The 13,393-nt window shown below is 46.6% G+C and overlaps 1 protein-coding gene across 12 annotated transcripts in view; it reads left to right on the top strand.

The window, feature by feature from the left end:
• Nucleotides 1–13,393, top strand: part of RHBDL3 (rhomboid like 3) — a 67,177-nt gene that overhangs the window by 28,210 nt on the left and 25,574 nt on the right. For 11 of the 12 annotated variants that reach the window (XR_009963597.1, XR_009963599.1, XR_009963598.1 and 8 more), the window contains one exon: nucleotides 11,454–11,612. Coding sequence is in view for 7 of the 12 variants with exons in the window: in XM_062612698.1 (XP_062468682.1) it covers nucleotides 11,454–11,612 (159 nt within the window). In the remaining 5 variants the exon portion in view is untranslated. Of the gene's footprint in view, nucleotides 1–7,999; nucleotides 8,210–11,453; nucleotides 11,613–13,393 lie in introns of those variants that run through there. The other variant, XM_062612697.1, reaches the window with a different exon arrangement.

The raw sequence follows: 13,393 nt of genomic DNA, 5'->3' as shown, positions 1-13,393 counted from the left end.
GGGCAGATGATGGTAACACTGTCTGCTTCAGGCAGCTTTTCTGCTCCTGGATTAAAGTTCACACTGTGTTACTTGTCTTTCTCTCTAAGGCCTTGTCAAGTCCATGTGGGAAGCTATTCTGCCTGCACTATTTCACTTTGTGCTGCTCAGCTCCCTCTCTCTGTCTAATTTCTCCTCCCTCTCTCCCCCTCCATTCAAGCGGCATCTTTCAGCCTTACCCATTCAGTCTGCCTTTGCTCTCTGCCCTGTGTAAAACTGCCATGCCCTCCCCACCATTCATCACCTCATGCTCATTCACATCCCGCTTTCCTTTCCCCATTCAGCTGGGCTTCCTCTCAGCCAGGCTGGGCTGCCCTCTCCTCCTGCCCCTCCGCAGCCCTCCTTTTGTGCCTTTGCACTCCCTTCTCCGTGATCATCCGAAGCACAGCAGTCTGCAGTGTGCTCTGTGAGGATGCTCTCCTAGAGGTTGGCCCCACTGGATGGGCTGGTTAATCCCAGTGGAAGCCTGATGGGATTCTTTGGGGTGGATTGGCCTCTCTAGTTAACCTGCAGGTGAGAAGATTTTCTTTCTCCCACTCTCTTCCCACTTCCCAGAGATGTGGCATGACCCATGAATAGGAATATTGCCATTTCCTAACATTCCTTTTCAGTCTGGTCTTTCTGTCTCTCCTACTGGCTCGTTTCTCCTTTGTTTGCAGTGGTTTCAGCTCTTAGGTGACTCTTCAGGAGGCTGTTTTGATTTCCTCATTCCTGAAGAGCATGACATGCACTCTGTAATTGTTCTGGCTCCCTTATTGTGGTTGTTGCCTGTGCCTTCTCTGCTTCCTTCTTCTAATCATCTACAATGGGGTCATACCAGTTTTGGAAAGCCATCTGTGCACTTGTGTGTGTGTTTAAGGAAATAGAGCTTGTGAATTGTAGTAGCCAGGGTTTGTTTCTCAGTCTCAGTGCAGCCACAAGCCTGTGTTTGTGATGCAGACATGGCAAATATGGACCACAGACCTCTGCCAAAGATCTCCCAGCCTGCTGCTCACTTGATCCCCTGCACCTGTGCCAGCAGCATGCAGACATCACCCCAGCCTTTTGAAGGAGCAGGTCTCCCTGCTGCAGTGTGGCAGGAAAATTAAGTGGGAGGTCTGCTTGCCTGTGGGTGCCCATGGGGGGCTTCTGCTTGGAATGGTTAAACTGCATCCAAACCAGTCTGTTCAAGGAAAAGGGGAAATATTAGAGCTTGGGAAGAGTGGACAGGCTTGTTAGGGGGATCAGGAGCTCTCTAAAGCATGGGTGATCCCGGACACAAGAGAGAGCTGATTAGTTCAGTAAAATAGGCAGAAATGAAGTGGAGGCAGGGAAGTAGAGGGGCTCTGTGAGTGAGTGCAGGTTTGACTGACAGGACGAGCTCTCTGCTGTGTGGGAGGCTGGAAGGCAGCATTGCTGCTGTCTCCTGAGGCAGTCAGGAGCCCTTGGTATGGCTCAGGCAGGGCCAGGTTCTGTGAGGGCTTGTCAGTGCTGTGAAAATGACACTCTTCCATGGTAAGACTCTTAAAGAGGGGTTTCAAAGCATGCTGTGGTAGTTTGTTGTCAGGCTGGCGAGTGAGTAAAAGTGATTCCCTGTTCATTGCGTTTGGGCCCTACAGAGACGTTACACCTTGCAGGAGGCCCTGCATTTTGTGACCTGCAAGAGCAGTTGCATTCCTGTTGTGGAATCTTTATTAAGTCATGATTTGCTTTAAAACTTCAGACACGTTTTGTGTCTGCTTGAAGTCTGTTGCAAAGAGAATAGACACACTGTGCCTTGCCTTGTGTTTGTACCTCGTGCCCAATAAGGGCATACAAGAAGTCAAAATGAAGCTGGACTTCTCTGTTTCGTTGTTGCGCATCTTTGGCACTTGGACAAATCTCTTTTACCCTTAAACCAAAGTGTATTTGACACAGCAGACACTGTGAAAGTGCAAACGCTGCAGATCTTGCAGTCCTCCGTACAGGGAACCTGCAGTCTGGGTGTCATCCAGGACTGATTTGGATGTATCTCCTAAGAAACAGTGTGAACTACCACAGGTTCCAGCAGTCTGGCTCCTTACTGCAGTTGTAACCCTGGAAAGATGCAAGCGAGAATCTCTTGCTCTCAAGTGTTTAAATGATAGAGATGAGTAATAATTACTACTCCCAGCTCTGGCTCCATCTGGAACCAGCTTCTCTGGAGTACCTTTGAGACGGTTATGTCCTTGCAGTGTAATGCCAGGTGCCTACAAGGCGTTGTAAGGAATCATGTGATACCTCTGTGTCCTCTTCACAAGGCTGACGTCTTCTGCTCCAGTTTAGCTTGGAAAGCTTCTAGTCCCCTTGACTGAGTAAAGCTGAATGTAAAATCAGTGTAAGTTAATTATGCTTCCCAGTCTGTTTAGTAGGAGTGTTGCTCTGTGGTGGTGGTTCTAACCAGAAGCATGATTTGAATTCCCAGTATAGGGGGATTATTCAGGTTATGTATATTATGGCAGTTGTTAGTTGGGGCTTTAAATGCATATGTTTGGCTTAGTTTTTAATGAGACCTTATAACTTGCAGTCAGGTCAGAAGGGAGCTGTTGGGATCATCTGGTGTCTCATAATGAAGGCCATAAGATTTTGTAAGTGGTTTTCTGCTTGACCTTGACCATATCTCATTTCCCAGGAAAACCTACAATACAGTTGTGAAGCTTCTGGTTAAGTTACCAAGACATTTCACTCGTTAATAGTAAAAATAATCAACTTATTCTAATCTGAAGCTGCTCAGCTTTGACCTCTAGCCCGCAGATGTGATTATACCTTTGTCATAGGGGAGAATCCTCTGCTGCCAAATTCCTGTTCCCTTTGTGGTTCCTCTGGACAATGATCAAGTCATTGCTTAACCTTCCTTTTCATAAACTAATGAATTGAGCCTGTAGTAGAGCCAGTCAGACTACAGAGTAACAAAGTGCCAAAGGAAGAGGTAACGTCACCTCATTTACAAACCTGCAGCTCACATTTCCTTTTTTGAAGGCAGTGTTATGTTGAGAGCACTGAGTTGTTACTCAGTGTAACAAAGCAAGGGGTTTCCCCCACCTTAGAATAGTTTCTTCTGAAGATGGCAGTCCCCATCCTGTAAACTGGCATTCTTGGCTCCTGGCCATCTGGCTTCCTATTTTACTGTAATATGTATTGTTTGCAAGCACCCAGCTTTACCGAAAGACCCAGCTCATGTTTAGTAACTTGCTGCTTTACCTCATTGGTGAGCATGATGCAGACTTAAGTTACACTTTCTCCTAAGTCACTAATGCTAATTCTGTGGGTGAGAATGAATTCTCAGGGGACCTCATTAGTGGCATCTCCATGGGATGGTGGCTCTCTGGCTTAACGTTATTTTTGAGACCTGTCAAATAGCCAGACTTTAGCATGTTGAATGTGTGACAGCCTGAGTTTGTGTCACAATAAGGCCTCAAACACAGAGTTGTCTGGTGATGTCAGATGCTCTGCAGAAATCAGTCATAGCAGCAATCTTTTCTTATGATTGGCACCAAGTTTATATCCTCTTCCAGCTAATATCAGCTGAACATAATCTATTTTCTGTAGCCTATTCTGATTGATGTTATACTGGTCCTCCTTCAGTTATGCACTACTCAATATCAGTCATCTGTTTGTTTGCTGTGGGTTGTTTTTAGCCAACAGACCTGCTTTGTCCTGTTAAATTCTTGTCACAGCCCTGAAGTTTTGGGAGTGGTGTGGGTGCTTGTCACCATGTTTGGACAGGAGTTTTTAAGCCATGTTTCGAAGGGCTGTAGTGCCAATTCAAAGGTGCAGGGAGGGTAAAAAGCAGATCTTGATGTTCCTCCAGCATTCCCAGACTTGCAGAAAATCAGTGTAAGTACTGGCTTTTTAAGGTCTTTTGGATGAAAGTTACCTTGACCTGCTGACTCAGACCATCCCGCTTCAGCATCTGCTGTGTCCCACTCTCCGGAGTTACTGCTGGGACAGAAAGTGTATCATCATTGTACGACAGAGATAATTCACTGCCTTTCGTCCCTATGCAGACCCGAAACATTTCAACATTTCAAGCACCATGGGATCACCTGTGCTACTTTTTCCAGATAACATCAGACCAAACCCCTGTTTTGCATGAGAAGACTCGTCTGCCTCACATGTATGAGCAGAGACACTGCTGCGATAGGAGACTTTGTCAGTAGCAGTGAATTTTACCAAAATGCTTTTGTGTGTTTAGTTAACAACGGGGTAAGCAGGGAGCTGACTGCAGGAACTTGGCCTGGAATACAGCTGAATACTCTGACTGTTGAGTGTTGGTTTCTGTTTGTTTGGTTTTTGTTTTCCTCGTAGCAATAGTGATTGAGGCCTGTCTGTCTCCTGCCTGGGAGGTTGACTGTGCATGCCCATGCCATGCCTTCTATTGACTTAGCTAGTCCAAATAGATGCAGCATCCCACCCAGAGTGTATCGCATTTCAGCTCTGAATGAAGAGGCTTACTTTCATTATTGTCCCCTCATAATGCAGAAGCCCTGAGAGATGTAATTAATATTGATACAGGGTTTTGAGAGTCTCCAATAAGACATAACTAAAAAGGCATAAAAGATAATTGTGTGGTAGTAAATGAGAATATCATGTGTCATGCTGATATGGATATTGCTGTTTTCAGCTTTTGATATTTGATGCCTTATACCATCCAGATGAAAAATGGGCTTTACTTTAATTAGACTGAAGAACTCATTGCCTCGGGGGATTGTGGAGCCCTAAAAACTAGAGGAATTCAAAAGGGAGAGCAAGAGATGGGGCATTTGTACAGTTAGCAATGTCTGGGCCAGTACTGACACGTAGATCTGGAAAAAGTGTTAAACCTCTTTCCCTAAGGATTTAAGAAAAGGTTTTAACTGTTAGAGTGGGTTTGGTCATGGCAGTCATTAGGGGACTGATAACTTGTAGGCTTCATCTTGTCCACAATCTCAGGAAGGTGTGGATAGGCTGGTGCTGTCAGAACAGCCTGCCCAGCCTGTTGCTGCAGCTGAGGACACCTATCCAGTGAAACATGCAAGGTGCCCAGTGTTGGGTCAAGATTAAATACTGTATTTTCACATTAAAAACCAAAACAAACACTGCTTTTTAGAGTGCCTCAGCTTCTTCCCATTAGTCTTAATGCACTTGCATAAATAATAAAACAGGAAGGAGCAGAGCTGAAGAAGGCTCAGTCTATAAACATGTCTCTCTGCATTAAGCTTTGTGGCATAATGGAGGGCACCTCCTGCCATCCGTGCTGTCTCCTTAATCAGGTCATTATCTCCCTCACTTCCAGTGCTGCATCTCCTTCCCTGTCAGTGCTGCTGGTAATGGAGCTCCAATTTACCCTGGCTTCTTTCTGGGGAGCAGCTTTGGTTTCAAAGCCAGTGCAGTGGCATATTTTGAATAATTTAGTTCTGGGTGGCTTGAACACTGTGAGTAGTTCCCCAGTTGAGACTGGAGCTGATTCCTGTGGGTATTCTGCCAGGAGGCTGATATGGAGAGACACATTGGGATGGCTCAGCGTGGTGGGTTGTCCAGGCAGCAGAGGACTGGAAGCTAGCTTAACAGGCTTTGTGAGTGCATCTTAGCTCTATCCTCTCTTAGTGCCTTAGCAAGGACTTGCAGCAAGAAACCCACAGGCAGGGGGAGGATAGGGGAGAGAGTTGCATTAAAAAGTGTATAGAGACAGAAATGTGGATTTAGGTAGGTGGCCAAGTATGACAGATAGGCTTCCCTAGCAAGCCCCAAATTCCTGGAGTCTCTAAAAGCAGGATTTGCTTGGCCTATGGTGGCTTGGACAAGGGGTCTGAACCTCTGTGGAGTCAAGGAGTTTAGTGTGATGTCCAGCTGTCATGGGCTTTGTAAATTTGCTATGCTTCTATACATGAAACCTTGGCAGAAGGTCAGCTCCATTCATATTGTCCCTGTGCTGCTTGGCCTCATGGCTTTCTAATAGCCCTTTGCCATTGCAGTCCTCATCGAGTCACACTCTGTCAGTGCTATACAGCCCTTGTCTGGGGGTCCTGGTTGGTGAATAAGTGAGGGTATATCCTGTGTGCTTAAATGCAATCTGGCTTTTGAGAGCTGGGTGATGTTTCCAGCCCTCGGGTTCACCTCAGGTCAAAGCAATCCAACATGGACTAAAGTACTGCTGCACTTAATCACTTTATATTGTCCAGGCAGTGGTGGATAAATTCATTATTTACAGGGCAAGAGAGTGTGCATCACTGGAGCCAGCACTAATGGTTTACCATAGGTGTTCAGGCAACTCAGATTAGGTGACGTTCAGTGATGAGGAGCTGGATTTCAAAGTGGAGGGATATGCACTTAACTTTCACTCGCTTTCCTCTCTTCTGGATTAGGGTTTCTCCTCTCACATGCATCTCTCACTGTTGGAAGAAAGCAGGATCATTAAACTGCTTGGAAGATCATCACCACCAGGCTGTGATGAAACTCCTGTTATAACAGCCCCTGCTTTCTGCCCTCTCATTTGGATTGCAAGGCAGACTTTCTTCCTCTGTTTTGTTATTCCTTTAATCTTCATCAAACCAGCAAATGCTACATATACTGATGCCACATTGTTTTATTAAAAAGCAAAATAAAAAAGCAAGCACAAAACAAAACCCAAACCCACACATCATCTCACAGCATGACCCCAAAGACTGAGGAAAGAGAGAGAATGAATGGGTTCTAGTAAAATGTGTGACCATCTTGAGAAGACTTTCAATGCCTATCTTAAATGTCTTTTCACAGCTTCATCTTGGAATCTGTCAACTCCATGTATTGACTTGGAGGTTCTTGATTTAACTACAACGTGGCCCTTAGAGATGGCCTGGTTGATTCCGAAGCTTGCCAATGGACTATGCCATCTAACGGTCTGAGTTCAAGTCCAGCAAAGCTCAGAGTGTTTTTTTAAAGCCTTGGAGATTTTTGCATGTAGTTGAGTCCCTGTTTCCAGTGGGAAAGGGCCTACACGTGAACCAGACGCAGGCAAACTACTGATAGCTCCTTTCTGGTGGGAAATAAGGCAGGAGTTGTCATTTCCGTACAGCAGGAGGTGAAGCTAAAGCTCAGGGCAATTTATTTCCAGAATCTTTATCCTGGTCTGGATCAGAGCTGGGACAGTGCCAGGAGGCCTGACTGCCACGCCAGGCTCTTCCAGGAGTGATGATACCACAGGACCATAGATGACTGGGATTTCAAGGGACTGATCCATCTCAAAGCCAACTTCCAAAGTAGATGAAGTTGCTTGGAGCCTTGCCCATTGCGAAGACAAGTTATGGCTTGGGTGATGCCAAGACAAAGCCCCTCAGTGAGGAAACCATGGATGGTAACGAATTCTCTGTTCCTGCAACATCTGCAATCCTCCAGGCAGCTAAAGGAGCCTCACGTTGTGCCCAGTTCAGCTGCTCTGGTGCCCCAGAGGGCTGTTTGCCATGGAGTAGAGGAGCAGCTGGCTGCACTGTGAGAGATGTCTGTGTTTTCCCAAGACACCCATTGTCTGTCTGCAGCACCAGCCTCCACCCTACTTGCTCACTCAGCCGTGGCTGATGTGTCTTTAATTAAAGAGGAGAAGCAATTTGAGATTTTCTTTTCTTTTCTTAACCATATTTCCTATTTCCATCAGAGCTTGCAGGCCTCTCCTGCCCTTATTTTTGTCCTGTAGTTTTACTGGGGGACCTTCAGTTTATGGCGTGTCTGCTCTAAAATAAGAGAGAAATAGGCAAAAATAGCTTGATTTGGGACAGGGAATTAAGATGCTGGGTCAGATGGCTGCTGTGGTCATTAGCATATTTACATTTTTGCTGAAGAGCCTAGCTGAGGATCAGGGGAGTTAAGGATGATTGTCATTGAAATGCAGAGGAAACCTTGCATGAAATTGCCGTTAGTGTCCTATTGTCTTGGAGGCTGAGGGGGGGCAAATGGCTTTCTTCATCCCTGCACCCCTTGTGTTGGGCTTGTCAGCCCAAGTAGCTGGGCAGAGGCAGAAGTAGCTGCTGCAGGAAGGCACTGTGCTGAGTTAGCTGCTGGGAGGCTTTGCCTGGGGAGCTGTGAGGCTCAGCGCAGCCACGCTGCTGGCTGCCAGTCAGCCTCTGGCCTCACGGTGACACAGAGGTGGTCAGCTGGGCATGTGGGACAACTGACCCTCAGTGAGATCACCATGGATAAATACATGAAGCGTCTAGCAAAGGTCAGTTGTCTCTTCTATAACTGATGGACCCAAGTGTTTTGAGTGTGCCATTGCATGTTGGTTTTGCCATGTGTGGGGACACGTGTTCTGCAGGACTAGCTCAACCCCTTGATTTTTTATGGCTAGCTGTGATACCAGAAACAAGGTGTGAGGCAGTTGGGGGTGTTGGTGTGGATTTTGAGTGTTGTGATGACAGATGAGATTTTATATGGTAAAAAAAAAATATTTAAACATAAATAAGAGAACTCCCTCACAGCTGGGGTTTAGGGTAAAACAGGTTGTAGAAGCAGTGCTCTAGTCCTGCTCTGAGGCGGGCCTTTTTAGTTCAGATGTTACTTGTTCATTGTTCTCTTACTCTTTCATGCTGTTCAGATCCACTGTTTTAATTCAAACCCATTTCTAATTAGTACCTTTAACTTAGTGCCAAACCCTAAATTGTACATGCTAACATGAAAGAGGAGGACAGGTTCCCTGGCCTGTTTACAGTTCTGAAAGTACTAGCTACCTTCTGCTACTGCTTTGATTTTGGTGGGACAAGCAGCAAGGCAGTGAATTGAAGGAGGAATGCTGGTGCCTTTTGGTATGAGAAAGAAGCATCCTTGGAGCAGAGGCTCATTTGCAGCCACCAGACAGGTTTCAGCTGTCTGTCCATTTGCAAAGCCAGCAGCAGGTATGGACAGTACAGTCTTGAATGATGGGATTGTATCAGCTCTAGCAGTGGTGAGTCTGGAGTCAGTGTGTCCTTCTGGGCTGGTTTGAAGCTGACTGTGTAATTTTTGTTCTTGGTTACAAAATGTTTCTTTTTGGAATGCTTTAAAGCAGAACAAAGTCTAGAAAAGTGGTTTGTGATCTCAGCAGCCCTTGTGTGCTTCAGCTCTGTCTTTTCTTGCCCTTTGAAGGAATAAGTATTAGCCACCTTCCCTATGGCTGTGGCCATTGGTTTTTCCTACAAAACAATGAGCACACAACATGGGGAGAATCCTATGCTTCAGTCACTGAACCTAGCCCTCAAAGCAGGGAAGCATTTAAGCCCTCAGGGAGCAAATGGATTTGTCCTGGACAAGATAGATTCTAACATCTTAAATGTCAAGATAAAGTGGTGCAGTTAAGTAAGATGTTTGTTAGGTCAACTGTTTTCAGGGAAACAAGAGTGAACACAGCAGTATCTATGGGATTGCAGGTGTTAGATCCATTCACTGAATGACTCATCTCCCAGCTTCTGCAAATTCCCCTTAGAAAGGTCATCTCAGGTATTATGCTAATAATACTTTATTTCCTGGGTATCTGTGCCTCTGGGATTGAGCACTGCAAAACTTCAAATCAGGCTGGCTTGGGAGTCCCATCAAGAGCCAAAAAAAGCATCAGAGCTGAGCCTGAGTGCAGAAGCTCTGATTTTGTGGTTGGTTTTAGAATGTGATCTGTTAACTTTAGAGTGGGCTGGAGTAGGGGAGTTAAACTTACCCAGGGATTAATATTAAGCCCTTGTTTAACAGCAAAGAGCTGATGAAATCCACCTTTGGCTCGGAGGGCCAGCTGTCAGGAAGGTACATCCAGGCCACCTTTCAAGGACAGAACAGCTCTCGGCTGAGGCTGGGGAAGAGTGCCCAGCTCTGACTGCCCACAGGTCACTTGGTTTATCTTGTTTTGTGTAATCCAATTGCCCCAGCAGCTTCTTCACCGAGGGGCTGCTGCTTGGACAGAACAGCAGACCAGCTCTGCTCCAGCCAGGGACTGTGACCTCTTCTCCTTAGCTTAGGCTCAACAAAGCAGCCGGTGGTAGCAGAGTCCCCAGGAGCAGCAGGACAAAGGTGCTCGGGCTGGAAGAGGACAGAGCCAGATCCTCTCACATGGGCACTGCATCCCCCCAAACAAGCTGCCCGTGCCTGAGGCTGGTGTGTTTAACAGCAGAGCAGTGCCAACCCTGCTGCTGGCAGGTTGCAGCCTCTGCCACATCCCCCTTCTCACCTCCTCCCTTGCCAAAGCAGCCTTTACTCTGCTGCATCTGATCTGAGGCCCGGCGCCTGTTCAGCTTTTGTTCTCCGTTAGGATAGAACCAGGACTGTCAGGACCTCTTTGGCTCTGCCAAGGCCTTTTATGTCCCAAATGTTTCCATGAAAAGACTCCCTCCTGACCACCCTGTCCCCTGACAGCCATTCAAACCAGCCAACAAGCTTGATATCATTATCTACAAAAGGAGGCCAGCGAGCACCAGCGTCCTCACAGCCAAGTTTGGGAAATCAAAGGCAAATCTCCCAGCAACAGAGTGCTGGCAGAGATCAGACTGTACCACATCCAGTGCGGGCTGGTCTGGCAGCTTCCTCTGCTGGTTTTCAAAGCACAAAAGCAATGTGCTTGGCGTGGGGCCAGCACTGGCTTGGCTGGGTCTGGGGCTGAGCCAGCCTCTGAGCTGGCAGCCCCTCACAGAGTGCCCTGGGGAGCTCAGTGGGGGACAGAGGCCGCTGGAAGCAGTTGTGAGTTAGAGCAGCCTTGCAAAGCTGTCTCCTTTTGGTCAGTGGTATTTTTAGATTAACCACTCAGTTTGAGGGGAAAATGGTGATGTTATTGTTCAGAGTGGGGTTCACTCCAAATCTCACCTGGGACTTTCCTGTTAATGACTTTGGTTTATGTTCTGAAAATGGCATGTTGCTGCCTTGCCACTTCTGGTTTGAAGTGATGTTCATCTGGTTTGTTCCCTGTTCAAAGACTTTCTTTCCAATCCATCTTAAGATAGAGAGCTCTTCAGCAGTGAAAGCATGTAACAATTTGAAGGCACCTGGAAAGGTGACTGAAAGAACCACTGAGTGCAGAAAGGGCTTGAGGAGGGATGGCATATTCTTCTGTTACAATTGTGTTAGGAAATACAGGAGTAAAACTGTTTTCAGCACGTATTATCTCACAGACTGCATCTCTGGTTTGCTTGATAGCCCAGGTAGGGATATGAAAAACAGCCAAGAGAAATGATGATGCAGAGGGAAGGAAGTTGAAGGGAGCAGACTTAGCTGAAGCTTGGGTGGAGACGGCATGATGGTATGGATGAAGGTGCCTGGTTCACCCCTCTCTGCAGCAGGGTGCTTTGGGCAGTGAAAGGAAGCTGGATATGGGGTTATTACAGGGGAATATGTCAACAAAACCTAGAGCAACCCCTGGGTCCCTGTGTGTCTGCAGCAGGTGATGAATGCATAGGAGGGCAGAGTTGTGTGTAATGTGGAATAGTTAATTCTGGCATTTTCCCCTCCTATCCCAGTTTGATCCTGACAACACCGGCTACATCAGCACTGAGAAGTTCCGCTCCCTTCTCCAGAGGCACGGCTCAGAGCTGGACCCCCACAAGCTGGAGGTCCTGCTGGCCCTGGCAGACAGCAACTCCGAGGGGAGGATCTGCTACCAGGACTTCGTCAACCTGGTGAGTGCTCTGGCTGGTAGAGCCTGTCAGTCCTTGGTTCTGCTTAAAGCATTGGCTGTTGAGGGACTGTCTCCCTCCTTCTCTCTCTCCCTTTCTTCCTCTATTGGCACTGGTGTTTGCTGTGTCCCTGCATCACACTCTGTATGGGTTTGCTGAAGCATTCAGTAGTGACTGAGCTCTCAAGCCAAGAGTCAAGTTGCTGCCGAGTTTTCCAGGGAAACAAGTTTGCATGGGAAGAAATGGCGGGAGCTGTTTGAAGACCAACATGAAGCAATGGCTGCTACTTGTTCAGAGGCTTTTGCTGTCAGTATCAGTTCATAGCTGTCGTAAGGCCCCATTTGTTTGCAAGCAGAGGTCTGTCAGTCTGGATGTCTCCTGTGTTATCTAGAGATTTCACCACTTCCAGACAAAAATATATAGATAACTTTGTGTTGACTTGCTGGGTGGAGTCATATTGCACTGCTGTAGGCATCAAGAGCAACAGGAATAAAGTGTTTCTAGGTCATGTTCATTTTATCCCAGGTGAGATGTCTCAGACTGCGTGAGTCATGAGCTGATGCTTCTATCTCTGCTAATGAGTCAATTAGTGAAAGGATCTTTCTGTTTCTTGTCAAGGCAGTTTGGCGAGTCAACACAGATGTAGACATGTATTGTTAGATGCTTAGGGTGGCCTAGAAATGCTGTTTGCAAGACAGGTATCTTGAACAGTGGACATTTCAGGGGCTTTGCCCTATTCTTGCTCTGGCATTCCACACCTGAATCCCAGCAGATTCAGTCCAGCAGTAAGAAAAACCTGTGTGACAAAGTCAGTGCCATCTCCAAGGTTTCACTGGAAAGCTGGATATGTTCTTGATGCAGAGTGTAATTACTTGCATCTCTCTGTTCTTGCAGTCAACATGGGGATTTGATCCTTCCATTTGTCATGGTCACTCACACATGTGGTTTGGGGATAGAAAGAAAGTGTCTTCCATATGTCCTGTCTTCACATGAATCAGAAAAGTGTGATAACAGGGCACTGCTGTCAAGGATCCAGGTCACAGCCTCACTTAGGCCATGGGCAGTGTGAAGGTGAAATTACTGTGATGCAGTGACACAGATCTGCTGTATCTAATCAAGCTGTCTTATTAGTCCCTTGCATGTGTTTAGGTACACAGCAAAACAGATGTAGCCACTATTAAGCAGATCACAACTACTGTGAGGTTTCCCTCAGCTTCAGCTTAATAAACAGTGTGGTCAAGGTATTTATAGTAACAGCTGCTTGTTCTACGGTTTGGTATACTCAAAGTACCATGCCAGCATTCACTAATTGAGCTGCACAACACTTAGCTAGCAGGAAGAGGTATCATCTAATTTTTTTTACAGAAATGATGGCCTAGGGCCAGCCAACGTGTTGGCAACAGGCTCAGGAACAGACCTGAGCTTTTTCCTCTCCTCTTTCCTTGCTCCATGAGCTGGGGAGCAGCACAAGCTGCAGAGGCAGGTGGGAGGTGGAAGGTTTGGGCATCCTCCTCGTTTGGGGAATAGGGGATGGTGCCAGCTCACACCCACCTGATGTGATTTCTGCAAAATGGCAAATTTCCTTCACTACTACTGAATGACTCCTGTAAAGAAGCCATTGATTTTTCTGTTCTTCTATCCTCATCTGCATATTTTTGCACTTTCTAATCGATAGGCAATGCTAATGCCAGAACATTAAACTACTTACAAATGGCATCTCCTGATTCCTCCTCTAGTTGCTATTGATTTTCAACATCCAAACTTTCTAGGGCTCCTTCTCTTTT

This window comes from Pezoporus occidentalis, unplaced genomic scaffold (assembly GCF_034315485.1).
Source record: "Pezoporus occidentalis ecotype Australia unplaced genomic scaffold, CSIRO_AGI_Poc_V1 ctg160, whole genome shotgun sequence".
Classification (NCBI taxonomy): domain Eukaryota; kingdom Metazoa; phylum Chordata; class Aves; order Psittaciformes; family Psittacidae; genus Pezoporus; species Pezoporus occidentalis.
The sequence above is the reverse complement of the archived record's forward strand: the minus strand, read 5'-3'. Positions and strand labels throughout refer to the sequence as shown.